Source organism: Debaryomyces fabryi, assembly GCF_001447935.2.
Source record: "Debaryomyces fabryi strain CBS 789 chromosome Unknown contig00061, whole genome shotgun sequence".
Classification (NCBI taxonomy): Eukaryota; Fungi; Ascomycota; class Pichiomycetes; order Serinales; family Debaryomycetaceae; genus Debaryomyces; species Debaryomyces fabryi.
In genome coordinates, this window is record NW_015385487.1 from 13,854 (window position 1) to 29,190 (window position 15,337).

General features: G+C 35.9%; 8 protein-coding genes across 8 annotated transcripts; 1 reads left to right on the plus strand and 7 right to left on the minus strand.

Annotated features, from left to right (window-relative positions):
* Positions 1-44: 44 nt before the first annotated feature.
* AC631_03052 (uncharacterized protein) lies at positions 45-1,370 on the minus strand (the record flags this gene model as incomplete). Its single annotated transcript, XM_015611881.1, has 1 exon — positions 45-1,370. One exon carries the CDS (start codon positions 1,368-1,370, stop codon positions 45-47), a length of 1,326 nt encoding a protein of 441 aa, XP_015467275.1.
* Positions 1,371-2,116: 746 nt separating this feature from the next.
* Positions 2,117-2,566, minus strand: GNA1 (glucosamine 6-phosphate N-acetyltransferase; the record flags this gene model as incomplete). Its single annotated transcript, XM_015611882.1, has 1 exon — positions 2,117-2,566. One exon carries the CDS (start codon positions 2,564-2,566, stop codon positions 2,117-2,119), a length of 450 nt encoding a protein of 149 aa, XP_015467276.1.
* Positions 2,567-2,757: 191 nt separating this feature from the next.
* Positions 2,758-3,873, plus strand: YIM1 (Yim1p; the record flags this gene model as incomplete). Its single annotated transcript, XM_015611883.1, has 1 exon — positions 2,758-3,873. The coding sequence occupies one exon, from the start codon at positions 2,758-2,760 to the stop codon at positions 3,871-3,873; it is 1,116 nt and encodes a 371-aa protein (XP_015467277.1).
* Positions 3,874-4,002: 129 nt separating this feature from the next.
* On the minus strand, positions 4,003-5,652 carry AC631_03055 (uncharacterized protein; the record flags this gene model as incomplete). The annotated part of the gene is made up of 1 exon (XM_015611884.1): positions 4,003-5,652. One exon carries the CDS (start codon positions 5,650-5,652, stop codon positions 4,003-4,005), a length of 1,650 nt encoding a protein of 549 aa, XP_015467278.1.
* Positions 5,653-6,731: 1,079 nt separating this feature from the next.
* Positions 6,732-9,314, minus strand: AC631_03056 (protein kinase; the record flags this gene model as incomplete). The annotated part of the gene is made up of 1 exon (XM_015611885.1): positions 6,732-9,314. The coding sequence occupies one exon, from the start codon at positions 9,312-9,314 to the stop codon at positions 6,732-6,734; it is 2,583 nt and encodes an 860-aa protein (XP_015467279.1).
* Positions 9,315-9,562: 248 nt separating this feature from the next.
* On the minus strand, positions 9,563-12,013 carry STE11 (mitogen-activated protein kinase kinase kinase; the record flags this gene model as incomplete). Its single annotated transcript, XM_015611886.1, has 1 exon — positions 9,563-12,013. One exon carries the CDS (start codon positions 12,011-12,013, stop codon positions 9,563-9,565), a length of 2,451 nt encoding a protein of 816 aa, XP_015467280.1.
* Positions 12,014-12,204: 191 nt separating this feature from the next.
* Positions 12,205-14,508, minus strand: AC631_03058 (phosphoprotein phosphatase; the record flags this gene model as incomplete). The annotated part of the gene is made up of 1 exon (XM_015611887.1): positions 12,205-14,508. One exon carries the CDS (start codon positions 14,506-14,508, stop codon positions 12,205-12,207), a length of 2,304 nt encoding a protein of 767 aa, XP_015467281.1.
* Positions 14,509-14,887: 379 nt separating this feature from the next.
* Positions 14,888-15,145, minus strand: ASR3 (Asr3p; the record flags this gene model as incomplete). Its single annotated transcript, XM_015611888.1, has 1 exon — positions 14,888-15,145. The coding sequence occupies one exon, from the start codon at positions 15,143-15,145 to the stop codon at positions 14,888-14,890; it is 258 nt and encodes an 85-aa protein (XP_015467282.1).
* Between the last annotated feature and the right edge of the window lie 192 nt (positions 15,146-15,337).

Sequence of the window (15,337 nt, forward strand, 5' to 3'; positions counted from 1 at the left end):
TCTTGAAAATATATTAAAAGTACATTGAGATATAAGTGTAATGCTCAGCCAGAGCTTATATGAAAAATATTATTGAGCAATATACACACAGCATTAAAGATTCCATACTCTTTCGATAGTCTTACGAATAGAGAATTAGCATCTCGTATGGCAAAAGATGATTTCACTACTTTTTCATCTGCTGCATGAATATCCTTTTCTTTTGTAATAAATACCCTTGTATCAGATGCACAGTCAGCATTGATAGAATTCGCTATTACTATTTCCCATTGAAGTTTAATAATGAAATTATCTTTTGAATTGTTATTCACTGGAATAGTAAATTCGAGATTGTCCACAGATTTAAGTATAGAGAATACTATAGAATCGTCTTCAATCGCTTGTTCTTGGATTAGATCTCCAATGTAACTATCAGATTTGATGTATTGACGAAAGTTCCTTAGTAGCTTGTAGAGGGTTGAAATCCTCTTGCGAATGGTTATGGATAAAGAATTCAAGCTGTACATTACTAAATCGACTTTTCCATTCAGCATATAGTTTTGTATCATGACTCTAGTAAAGGACGGTGAAAGCAATGAAAAATTTGTTATGACACCTTCTTTGTTATCATCATTAGGTATGGATATGGACAAGATGGATTCATCAGATGGATTTATGCTTACCTCTATGGGTATGCGAAATATATATGGTGATGTCACTGTGAAGCTAATACTTCTGACAAATGCACTCTTCTTATCATTATACAATGTCTTATTCTGGGCTTCACTGATCTCTAAATATGGATAGAACTTTTTCGCCATATTGAGCCTTTTTATCCAATCATTAGATGGCAATACATGTAAATTGTTTAATAGGTATTCATTATCATCTTGATCGACAGGTGCTTCCACCGTTTTAGGTTTCTGACTCTCAATAAACGCTTTATCACTTTGTTCTAAAAGTTTACCAAGCCGGTCTTTCTGTCTTTGCTTTTCGTTCGTATTCTGTAAGTATTTAACCTTGACCCTTAATTCTTCGACAGAGTTCTTGAGGGATGTTCGCTTTTTAATCAAATCGTTCCTCTCGTTGGACAAGTCTAGCTTTATGCTCTGTTGATTTAACAATTTTTCTAATTCTTCTATTTTATCATCCGGCAGTCCAGACCTGGATACCTTTAATCGATTTTCTTCTGTATCAGTATTTATATCTTCATTATCTTCATTCTTCTGTTGTTGAATATTTCGAGTATACTCGTAGATCTGATTTTGACTTTTCTCAGCTTGGTCGAGTAAGAGGTTGGGATTTCTATCTTGTTGATTTTCTACCAAAGGTTGACTTGGTGAAGTATTGAGGAGGTCCGACAATGACGTTATATCAGGTATATTACTCATTTAATACCATTAGTAAATATACTTCTGTTGATGTTTACTCTAACTTATCACGCGCTATATAGATTTCGAGATAAATAATCGTTAAATATATTCAGTGCAACTCATCTTCTAAATAGTTATATCTATATTAAACTTTATAAATATGGTTTCGGTTCCAGAGTTGAAAAACGTATGTTAAATATATTTGCTGATGACAAAGAAATAATTAATTACTAACTAATGTTGTAGTATATGGATAAAAAATTATCGATTCAACTAAATGGATCTAGGAAAGTAACTGGAACATTAAGAGGATATGATGTATGTATTTATTATTGGACATGCTATACACAATAGTGATACTAACAAAGAAGGTATTTTTAAACATTACTTTAGGCGAAGCATTAGAAGAACAGAAGAATGGTGATAAATTAAATATAGGCACAATTGTAAGTATTTTTCAAGAAAACCTTCGAATATCTAGTGGTAAAGATCGAGAGGATACTAACAAATATAGGTCATAAGAGGAAACTCCATCGTTTCTATGGAAGTAAGTATATGGTCATTTTGAAACAAAAATAAAAAAATACATACTAACAGTTACGACAGGCATTAGAAAAGGTATAAATAATTTTAATTCTAGCTTATCTATAATATAAGTGATATGGGCGAACACTGTAATAGTGTTTTATCTAATACTGCTTTTGTATAAAAAAATAATATATTAGACACATTATATTGTAATCAGCAGATCTTGTATCAATTTACTAAAACCTTTTAACCATTTCAACCCCATCGTTTTTGTATCCACACTTTTCATAGAATTTAACATTATGAGGAGAACAGTCCAAGATAACCTTATAACACGCTTTGTTCTTTGCTACTTCAGTCAAGCCGGTAATCATAGAAAATCCCAACTTTTTCCCTTGTTCTGATTTGGCCACGGCAATATCTTCAATATGACCTACTTTTCCACACTGGTGAATCGCTTTTCTTTCTATAAACAACATGCCTGTAGCGACGATTATTCCCTTTTCATTAGTGATTACGTGTGGTTGATATATCTCCGGCAAAGATTGCCAATGGTTGAATAAATCTGTAAACATTTCTGTTGATATTTCTCCAACAGTAGTCAATACTGTTAATGTTTCTAAATAATCATTTGAAGGGTCATCTTGTTTTAACTTTCTAAATGAGTATCCTGCCGGTAATTGCATCGTAGTAACCGTCTAAATGCTTATTTTATGTCTTGTGTCTTGAGCGGTTGATATATTTGTGAAAACTAAACTGAAGCAAGCACCTGCGCCGCTACTCAATTTTGAGGAAGTGTAGGAATTATGGAGAATAATTTACTTCCTTGTAATTTATATTTAACATTATTACCCAAATATAAAAGATTCGAAATACTATGGAATTTAAAACTGATCTGTTGAATTACAAAGCAGTTGCTTATAGTAGTAACGCTGAACCCATGGCTATTAAAGAGCAATCTATCTCATTAGTCAAGCAACAAGATGGTAGTTATAGTGTACCACCAAACAAGATTTTGGTTAAGGTGCATTCAGCAGCTTTGAACCCTATTGATTTAATATTGTACCAATCTTCGTCTAAGGTGCTTTCTTACTATAATAGTAACCAAGGAATTGGTAGAGACTATTCAGGAACTATTGTAGCAATTGGTGAAGTCGCAGCTAAAAAAACTGACTTCAGTGTTGGAGACAAAGTCTGTGGGTTGTATAGACATATTCTTGGTAAAGGTACTGTCTCGGAATATATCTTGTTAGATGGCACATCTGTAAGTGATTCTGCTATTGTTCCAGTTCCTAAGAATTTATCCATGAATGAAGCAGCAGCATGGCCATTAGTGTTAGGTACAGCATTGACAATGACACAGGGAAGAATCAAAGTTGATTCAAATGCAAAAGTACTAGTGTTAGGAGGGTCTACTGCTGTTGGTAGATTTTGCATTCAATTATGCAAAAACTACTTCAAGGCCGGTGAAATTATTGCTACATGCTCATCGTCTTCTGCGCCGATTGTAAGAGAAATGGGTGCAGATGATACCATAGATTATACCAGATATCGCTCGCTTGAAGGTCCAGTCGTTGAAGCGGTCAAATTAAGTAAATTTGATATTATCTTAGATTGTTGTGGTAATAGTGATTTGTTTTCGTCTATGTCGAAGATTTTAAAACCAAAATCTGAAGGTTCACATTATGTGACTATTGCAGGGGATAGTAAATATAGATATTCCGATGTTAGTTTGTTTGGCATTCTTATGCCAACGCTTTTTGCAATCATTAGAATGATCTTTTCTTTGATAGGTTTAAATTCATATAATTTTGCATTCGTTGCTGTAAACCCTGAGAAGAAATGGGCTGAAACAGGAAGAAAACTAATTGAAGATGAAAAAGTACAAGTATCCGTTGACAGCGTTCATCCCATTGAGAACTTTTATGACGCCATTAAAAAATTAGAGAGTCAAAGAGCAAATGGAAAGGTTGTGGTCCAAATAGGTAGTTGAATTAGCCTAATCATCTTTTATCTACGAAATAAGTATGAAAATTAGAATTTATATTAAGTTTAAATTTATATATAATTATATCTGGATTATATAAAAATGGTATTATGCGATTACTGTAACAAATAATACTCATGCATTAGGAGTTAAGATGCCTTCTGGAGTTTCACTTGGTGACTTTTCAGAAGTAGTGGAAGCATTTTCCTGCAATTCATTCTCTTCCTTGTCAAAGTTATCATCAATACCTAATTGAACATTGTATTCTTCAATATCTTTGACAGATAATTGTGGCATGGTAGCTGCAACTCTGAATGGTAATCTGTTGTCAACGTGTGCCTTAGCGAAGATGATATCAATTTCTTCTAAGGAACGACCAGCAGTTTCTGGATAAAAGAAGAAAATAATTGGGACGAAAAGATAGTTCATAAGGGCGAAGAATAAGTAACATCCAAAAGTACTTGTTTCAATGAAAATAGGAGTGAACATAACAACACCGAAATTAGTTAACCAATTAGTACAGGTGGAAACTGCAGAAGCAACTGTTCTTGTCTTCATTGGGTTAATTTCTGGTGGATAAATCCAAGGCATTGGCAAGATTGTAAAACCGAAGAAGACAATAAATAAGAAAAGACCCACAGCAGCACCCTTGGCATCTTGGGTATTATTACCATCATCTGGAATTAAACAAGCAAAAGTGATTGTGAAAGAAATACCTTGACCAATAGCACCAATCAAGAATAAGTTTCTTCTACCAAGTGTATCAACCAAGAAGAAGGAAGGAATTGTCGATAATGCATAAACAGTAGCGAAAACACCACCTAAAACCAAAGACAATCTTCTATCTAAATGAATAGTATTTTCAAATAAAACAGTAGAATAATAAATAGCCGCATTACAACCAGTGAATTGTTGGAAGAATTGACCAGATGAACCAATCAACATTCTAGCGAAATATTGCTCTTTACCACCTTTGAATAATTCCTTAAATCCAGCTTGGTTGTTATCAAATTTCTTAATGGAATCAGTGATGAAAGTGTATTCAGCATAAATCTCATCATCATCTGGAGATATATCTTTCATAGCAGCCAAAACTTCCATACCCTCAGCTTTCATGTCATGCGCAAACATCCATCTTGGAGATTCTGGCATTTCAATTGCACCAAATAATAAAAAGATTGCAAAGAATGCTTGGAAAGCAACTGGGAACCTCCATTGAACAGATGTATCGACATAAGACAAACCGAAATCGATCCAGTATGCAACAAAGGTACCCACAGCAATGACTGAACCTTCAAAATTAACCAAAAGACCTCTATTTTCGGCTCTTGACATTTCAGATTGCCAAACTGGAATAGTAGCAGTGTTCAAACCATTACCCACACCTGTTATCACTCTTCCAACAACAAACTGACCTAAACCCCAATGTGGACCAAATGCAGCAGTGGAAATGACGGTACCAATAATGATAATTAAAGAACCAGTAACGACTAAAATTCTTCTACCTGTTTTATCACCATAAAATAAAACAAACAAAGCACCAAACAAACATCCGATTTCATAACAAGCAGTAACAGCACCTTGATGAACAGATGCCCAGTGGTCAGTACCCTTTGTTGGAGGGAATTCAGCATTAAATTGTTCACCAGTAATAAGACCAGACATTAAACCTTGGTCATAACCGAATAAGGAGAACCCAAGAGTAGCCACCATGGTGAACATAACTCTGAGTTTTTTACCCCTTAGACCCATAGTGTTGGTTCTAGAAAAGAGTTTCAAAGCCATTTTGATTATGTTAATAACTTTAGAAATATATTTTCAGAGAAGGCAAATAAAAAATTATTGGCATTCTTCAGCCTTATATATATCGATGGAATGTTTGGGGGAATGGAGACGAACGTCGATGCTGCAAACACTGGAAAAGGTCTGTTTTGCAAGCACTTACTGACCGGTACATTATATGATGTAATTTAACGTATGTACAAAATTCCGTTCTATTCATGCAAGTAATTATTTGAGGGCTTATTGAAAACCCATGATTATAGCGGTTAAGAGCAATAAAAAGTAACCTGAGCTGCAATGCATTACTAGAGCATTTTACCGAATGACTAAAATAAGTAAGCAAAAACACACTTAATTCCGACCTTTAGCAGCAGTAGCTTTTATTTTTTTGAAAACTTTTCACTCGCTTAGAAGAAGTAATTCATGCATATTGGAATGCCATACTTCAAACTTTAATTTTTCCGGTTTCATGCATAATATTAGTTAACATCCATGGTTCAAAAAACAACTAAGGCTGTGGTCTCTTTGTACTTGCCAATTATAATAATAGATTGTAATTATGAAATGGGACAACCGCTCAAGTTGGGTGTGTGTATTTAATACTTTGGTTCTGTCTCTATTAAAAACTTCTTATCCCTTGACGAGCTTAACTTATATCCGAAATACCCGACATATACTATATGTCAAATAAATTTTTCCGTGAATGAGACGAAGGGTTATGAACCAGCATCGATGAGATTTAATACTTTTATGATGGATTTATGCGTAATGACACCCTTGACGTGTATCCTGTTGATCAGGTAATAAAAGATGTAATCCGAACGTTATGGGTGTATGGATGCAGAGGCTCTGACCTACCTCGCAAGACAGCCTAATAGGGAAATATTCCTGCAAAACAACTAATACTGGTTTGTAAGCCTCTGTAAACGCCTTTCAGGAGCCAGCACTTACTTCTAGAAGGCCTATTAATAATAATAACAATAATAATAATACATATAATACTAACTGAAATAGATATCTATATCGGTTGCCCGGACATGTCTATACGTCATCAAATAAAATTGGTCTCATCTGAATGATACCTAACAAACATGCACGGAGTCGTAAATCTTATTCAAATCCCAGCGTTTTGTTATATTTGCTTGTAAGCTTCCTTTGATTATTTCAAATAGCCAGCTGAATTCGGATTTATTGTATTGTAACCATTGATCATGCAATTCCTCTATTTCTCGTTCCCGTTTATTATCGACTAGTGACGAAGAAAACATGGAGTTAGAGCGTTTATCCGATTTCGTCAGACGTTCCGATTTCTCCACTTCTGCTCCACTGTCGGCGTTACTGTTACTTTCGCTTTCATTTTCCAGGTCATCGGCAAGGACCCATTGCAAAAGACATGCCTTTTTCAAGTCAGTCTTACTGTAATCCCCGGAAGTAATGATCGACCTCAAGGTTGGTTCATATGGATGTTGAAATGGCAACTTCCCAGTGCACATTGTATACATTAACACACCCAATGCCCATATGTCGGCTGATGGCCCTAATGGTGGTGGAGATGGTAAGAGTAACTCTGGAGATGCGTATGGAAGCGATCCGATATGCGAATGTGGAAGTCCTGAATCTATTTTACCTTCGGGTTTATTATTATTTTCGTGAAATTGATATAACGAGTGATGTGAATGTTCTGGAGTTAAATCTACGGATTGTAAAGATGGTCCGAGATGCTTAAACAAGTTATCCATACCTATTTTTGAGTCGTCGGTAAACAAATTTCTTGTGTTCTTAGTATCACCTCCATGATAAGGTTTTCTTAAGTCGGTTGTTGATGACTTACTCCTGATAGTTGAAGAAGCAGAGGTTTGCGTAGGAGATAAGAAAGACGATTTCTTACTGACTCTTGATGTATAAACTTTAGACATTCCAAAATCACATAATATCACTTTTAGGTCATCTTTATTGCGGTCATCCACTAGTGCATTTTCTAACTTTAAATCACCATGAACCACTCCCATTTCTTCGTGTAAATAAGTCAAAGCAGAAATTATTTGCTTTATAAACATTTTTGTCTGTGACAAACGAATTCTTTGGTTTTCTATCAGGAATGACACAGGTCCAGACATATTTTGCATTCCGAAGTTATAAATACCCCACGATGATACAAGCTCGAATAATGTTCCACCAAAGATTCTATTTGTTATACAAAATATTGCTGTATCTGTTTCCAAATGGTCAATCAAAGGCAAGATATTCTCATGCTTTAGTTGCTTCCATATATTAATTTCTTTCCTGAACACTTCTAAAACCTTAGGGTTATGCTGAGGGGGCCGTGAATGAGTTGGAGAAATTTTACTACCCAGTGAAAGTGAAGGTGCAGATGCACTGTCTATGTTTCTGCTAGATTTAACAATTTTTACAGCTTTAATTATTCCACCTTCACCACAACATTCCCTTATTGTTCCCCAGGCACCAAATCCTATGATTTTTCCTAATTCATAACCCATTACCATGGCACCTTTTTCATCCACATTATTTTTCTTCTGTTGCGTCTCTTCCATCTTCTTCAAATCAGAAGAAGATGAAGATGACAAAGCTAACAAACGACCTGCTACAGTATTAGTACTATTATGACGAGATCTCCTAAAACTTCCATTATTCGAGCCACTTCCTGGTGTTTTTCCAGAGCTGGGTGGCATTTTATCTGTCAAGTATTGCTTAGCGAAGAGTGAAAATTGCGAATAGTCTATTGATTCTGAAAATGACTTTACTACTTTCTTTCTCTGTGAATAAGGAAGATCGTTGAAATTGGGTGGCAAGCTGCTAAGAATCAATTCGTAATTAATATCACCTGTATTTGGATCAACTATTTGAGACGATTTCAACCTTCTCTTTTTATGATCAGAGTCAACAGTCGAAGTTAATGTGGACGTTGAATTATTAACATCTTTATTCGCTGTCACTGGTGCTGTGGTACTTATGTTTTTAGGAACCCTGCTAGCCTTCATAAAATCACTCAATTTCGAATACGAGTACTTATTACTACTGTTCAACTGGCCCCTCAATGCAATGGGTTGTGGAGAGACCTTAGCATGCAACTTATTCAAATCTAAATATGACGCATCTCTACTCAGTGGAGTATTGGAAGTGCTGGTAGATGTGCTGGTGGATATTGTCTCATCGTACAAGCGTGATAGATTTTGATCAGACGGTCTGTTCCATTTGTAAACCATGTCCCCAAAATTCAATCCAGGAATATATTCATCCTCTAAACCCGATAAATACTCGCCGTATCCATATTCATTATTGGGACTCATGGGACTATGGTCCGAATCCGGAGAATGAGTCCTGGTTCTCAATTTTCGTCTGCTCTCCTCTAATGGACTTGTTATTGTATCTCTATTACTATCTGTCTTGATCTGACGTCTACTCAAACTGTAATTATTATCCTTCTTCTCTGCAATCATCTCCTTAATCGATCCCATGTTCTCTGACGAATTCTCCCTGTCTCGTTGCTGCCTCTGTGTTCCCGTTTCGTTGCTTTCGTTTTCGTATTCTACTTCATTTTCATCGTATTCTATTTCATTACCATCGTACGGCCCTAAAGTGAATTTGGACTCGTCCAAAAGGCTCACCATTGATACCTTTGGTTGTGATTTAAGTGGTATATCCATTGTAACTAAGTATGAGTGTTACGAGATATTCTTTATAACTTATTTAATTCTTTTTCTTTTAATTGTTATCTTATGTCATCTGTGTTATAGAATCTACAAGTTTCTCTACCCTCTAATCTAGTTTATATTCACTTTATGCTACTATGCCTGTTCATATAAGAAGAATATATAATAATTCAATGTCGTGAATGACCACAAATAGTGGAGTGACGCGACATTTTTGGTAACAAGGTATGATGAGTATATACCTATTGTTTGGACATTATCAAAGGGTTTAGGAACGGTTCAGCTAGCATGTCAATGGCATCAGGGCGCTTCTCGTAATCGAGCTCGAAGGTTTTAGACAAAAAATCTTTAGCTTCAGAAGTGCACCATTCTGGAATTTGGGGTGTTATATGAGTTCCTATTTTGAAAATAGCTTGCATCTGACTAAAATCAGGAAATGGGTGTTTACCAGTAAACATTTCTACAATAAGACACCCCACAGACCAGATGTCCGCCTTCTTTGTGTAAGCAGTCTGTTTAACAACTTCTGGAGCCATCCAGTAGACTGAACCTTGTAGAGAAGCTCTTCTTTCTCCTTTTTTCTGGCCATTCGTGTCGTCTTCCATGTCAACCTCAGAGTTTCCCACTTTTTTCGAGATTCCGAAATCACTGATCTTGACGGTACCTTTAATGTCAATCAAAATGTTCGCTCCTTTAATATCTCTATGAATGATGTCTTCTCCGTGGAGATAGCTTAATCCTATGAGAATCTGGCGGATGAAATTACGTATTAACGGCTCCTCAAATGGTCCATATGACGAAAGCATCGACTGTACAGATCCACCAGGAACGTATTCTAGAAAAATATTCAAGAAATTATCATCGGTAGAAGATCCTAGATATCTCACAATATTTTCATGATTGATTTCCTTCAACAATGTCATTTCGTGTTGTAAAGCATCGATCATTGCCGTTTGCAGGGTATTATTTATACTGTTTTTGTCAGGTAAGCAAACTTGTTTAACAGCCATCAACTCCCCAGTAAGAGGATTCATTCCCAAATAGACTGTACCAAAGCTCCCTGCACCAATACGGGCTCCCTGTAACCAATTTTTCGGCCCGTCTTCTGAAATAGAATCAATCATGCTATCTTTATAATCATGATCAAGTTCTCCGCTTGTGTATGTACCATATTCATCAATAAAGTCGTCTTCATCATCATCTGAATCAATACTTAACAATTCAATGCGTGAATTCCTATTATTTTCTGCATGAAATGGATCAACAAAACTAGCCGCAATGGAGCTTCTATTTAATATAGGGGAATTGTGGGATTTCATCGATCTTGATTCAAATGAATCTTGACCTGGCCCACTCATATCTGATCCAATCGATTGAGGTTTACTAAAAATGGATTGAGAATCATTGGTGTTCACAGCTTGGTCGATTGCGTTGATGTTCTTCACCATCATTTCACCAATTGTCCTACCACTAGGTTTTCTTTTTGCTGCTGCAGAATTATGGTCTACTGACGAAATGGATGGAGTTTCTGGTGCTCCATTGGAGGCAAATCCGGTTCCACCGCTTAAAATTGATGATCTCTTATTCTGTGAATTATGAACAGAAATATTGCTACTCCCTCCAGATATTATGGAAGGTGGAAGGTTAAATCTTTTTGAAAGTCTGACGCTATATCTAACAGAATTACGTACAGTGGCTTCCAAATCTTTTTGGTGTGCTTCTGGAAAGTATTCAGCCAAGTTAGAAGAAATCAATTCACTAGGTGGTCTTTGGCCGAAAAAGTTTCTCAATATTGGACTAGCGTGTGTCTTTAGAGGATCGGGCATATGATATTGACTGAAATTGTCCTGGCTCTTTGTTTTCAAAGAATCTGTTTGACTATATCTTTCATACTTAGCCATTAGTCTCTTAGATGTTTCCATTGCAAGATCTGAAGGATATTCATCCTTCCGGCATAGTATTATTCTATGCTTCTCTAACCTGTCAGGAGAATAACAGATCGTCACTAATTCAACATCAAAAAGTAAATTGACACCAGGACTACCCCTACTGTTTAATGAGGAGTGAATATATGTATTGTATAATGTCTCCTGTTGCTTTATTCCCAATCTTTTCAATACCTTACGTTTAATTGATTGTGCGTTGAAACATCCTGTAACATTTACTTTCTTCGTAGATCCGTCTTGTAAGATGAACGTTACGTTCTTATTGGCATCCTTATTGGCTGCATTAGAAGAAGAGGAAATATTACTGTGTAAATATGGATTATTAGTTGTAGTCAACGTAGTTGATTCATTAGTAGGCGTGGATACTGATCCGCTACTAATATTTCCCCTGGATTGCAGAGTAACACTATCTGACAGATGCAAATTCATTACCTTATACAACTCATCAACGCTTATACTGTCAGCCAATTTTTCAGACTTCATGCTTGAAATCGCTAATTCTAATCTCAACCTATCTCCCAATTTATTAACTCCAATTTCTTTAAGTGACGAACTGTCTAATTCTGGTAATAGATCAAATGTTATCCCATTTTCTATAAATTTGTTGTAATGATGCTGGCAATTAGATTTGATCAACCACTGCTTCAATTCTTTGGAATCTTGATGTAGCTCTCCTAAAATTTGGTCTCCCAGCAAGTGCATGGTGAAGCTAGTAGAGTTTCTGTGTTCGTCAGATAATTCACTCATTTTAACTTTTTAAACTACCAGAGTATTAGAGATATAATAAAGGATTTAGTTGATCAGAAGTGTCTATAATATTTCGATCTGGAATCTATCGTTTCAGTGTGGAAGGCTGCGCGTGAGATTTATAGAATAACTGTATATTATCATTATACATATTTAAAATTTAACCTACTATACACCTATGCGAAGTCAATTTAGTTGGAATTAATGACATTACCACCTGACACCAAAGTTTGATGGTCAAAGGCTACATCTGGCTCACTTTCTTTTCGCTTCCAACTTTTTATCTCTCCAGCATTAGTATCAATATCAAACACCCTCATTCTCCTTATATATCCGCCATAGCCACCATAACCACCTTCACCCGATCCACCACCATAACACAACCAAAGCTTGTTTTCGCCCTCGTTGTTAGCTGTATCCTGTAAGCAATAATCATTACAATGATCATGGCCAACACTGGCGACTGATACACCCAATTTTCCTAAGATAGATCTAGCACCAGAGTTGTACCTTGGAGCAGTTATACCTTCTTTCTTTTCACCTACCATAGGTTGGTCAAGATTTCTATATTCGGGCAATGGAATATGGAAAAAAGCCATCGACAAATGGATGTGAGAGTAAGATGCGACCGATTTTTGCAAGCTTGCAGCTTCTTTTTCCAACCATTTTAATTGAGATTCTTTCACCCAGTCATAACCGGGAGTTACCTTAGGATTTAAGGAATACTTATGGGTATCCAAAAAGAATAATGACATAGCTGTGTTACGGGACGAAGGTCCTTCGACTGTCAAAGCATAATTTCCAACACCAGCTACTTCGTCTGCACCTAAAGAAGACATTGAATATGGTAAATTTGCAGACAAACTCATAATTTCTGTTCTAGACAAAGATCCTTCATCATCGTGGTTTCCCATGGTTACTGCAAAGGGTATCTTTCTCTTAATAAAAGGGTTTAATGCCTTAAATAATGCTGTTTCTGAATCTTTAGCTTCATCGCCAAAGATCTGGTCACCAGTTAATACTACGAAGTCTGGTTTTTCTAAGTCGAGCACATTCTCTAAAAATTTTAAAGTCCTTGGATCGGCCTTGCAACCCGACCTTGTTTCATCAGGCGATGGATCTCTACACTTGCCAACGCCAGTTGAGAAATGTAAATCGGCAACCTGAAGAATTTTGAATTTTCCGTCTTTGTTAATTTTAAGAGGATTTGTATTCTTCTTATAGTCAACTCTAGGTCCTTTCCGTATTGAGATATAAGCTGGTTTACCGGATGGACTCGAAACTTCTCTCAATGGACCTTCTTTGATTAACCTCCAATTTGGTCTTGGATCTACGGCATCCTCACCAAACAATATATCGATACCTGTTACAGCATTTGAATCCGCATTACCATATTTCAACCATATACCATTAGACTTATAGCTCCATCCTGAAGCGACTAATTCTTCTTTAGTTGGAATAGGATAGCTGACTTCTAAATTATGTCTGCTAGTTTCGGTATCTCTCTCATATAATATCTCACGCTTGTTCTTATCTTCATCCTCAATAACGTCGACGTTTATATCCTTTTTTGGTTTTTGCTCAGTTTTCTTATCGACCACTTTCTCCTTATTATCATTCTTTGCAGCCTTGGCATCGTCTTTGATCTTCTCTTTGTCCTGGGTATCGTTCTCTTCTGGTTTCTTCTTATTTGGTGTTTTCAGTTCTGTTTCATCTTTACTCTTTTCATCTGCTTCACCGCCTTCCTCTATCTTAATCAAATCATTTTCCTTATCGTTCTTTTTATTTGCGCTATTAGCAGCCAGAATATCCTGTTCCAATTTTATTTTGATCTTATTGCTTGCAGAATTATCCTTATCTACTGTCAAGGCTTGCAACGTTTCTCCCTTCATGTTCGCCTTTTGTTTCTCGACTAGCTCCTCGTGATGGCCATCATCGTATACTTTCATCGAATGAAATTCCTTCAAGATATACCTGGGGATTCTTAATTTATCATTGTCCGGTACTTTAGCGTCAATCAAAGGATTAGAAATTGCAATATCAACTATTACTTGATTCTTCTTCTGATCTTCCCCTCTCTTTTGCGTTTTCTCTTTTGAAGTATCATCCACTGCAACTTTACCTTCCAATGCTTCCTTCTTAGCTTTTTTATAAGAGAAATATTCCTTTCGATACCATGAAGAACCTAGCGCTAAATCTTTATCAATCTTGACCCATTGACCTGAACCATATAGATTACCCATTAACCCTTCAGATGCGCTTGGCAAACCGCAGTTTTCATTTTTCGACTTCATCTTAAAGCAATTCTGTATAGCTATGTCAACAATGAACAGATCTGCTGCTGGTTGAAAAAATGATGGTAAAAACCCAGTTGGTAAATAATCATCTAATCCAACATTATTTCTATTAGCCACTAAAAGAACTACTATCGCAGCAAAAAATATCAAAACAAGATAACCAAGTTGACGTATCCACCTTCTGGGTAGTCCAAACATCGTTACTTAACTAGTTCACGAGAATAAGCCATTAACCCATATATTGAACTCACTAAAGAACGAGATCTACGTTAAACCATTTCGCCCTGCATATGATTTTAGTCAATATAATCCGAACCTTTTTGTCAATTACTTACCCAACTACAATTATATGACCAAATAGTCGATGATAACTGGGAATAGTAATTGACTGCAATTAATCAAATACACTACAAAAATTACAAGCATTGTTTTCACTTTTTTCATCAACAATATATATTTTTAGACTAACTATGTAAGTAGATCACTCTAGTTTTCAGCAAATCTATCAAATATCATTTTCGTAACAATTGCGTTAAAAGTAACTATCGTAACATCATAAATCTTATATTTTCAACGATTAGGTATCCTTCTTTTCTCTCAAATTGCTACGTTCCTCTTCCAATTTCTGTTCTCTAGCCTTAGCTTCAGGTTCGATATCTGGAAACGAATTCGGATCAACTTGAGGCTTGTGTTGTTTTGGATCAATTACCACATGATGGGGCTTGTTAATTGAACTGAAAGGCACCTGTTTACCACCCATGTTAATCATCAAGTTATCAGGGTTAAAGTTTTGCTGATCGAGCTCTTCTTGTGTTAATTTCTTATCTTCTGACATTCTGGTACCTGGAAAATTATAATATAAGTAGATTAATGATAAGATTATACAACTGAATAGAATTGGATTCATTAATTAATTACAAATAATTGTTGTCAGTAGAAAGGTGGCAATAGGAGTTTGCAAGGTTGATCTACTATCGTGGTTGCTTCACATGTGACTATAAATGACTATATGCAGAAGATTATGATT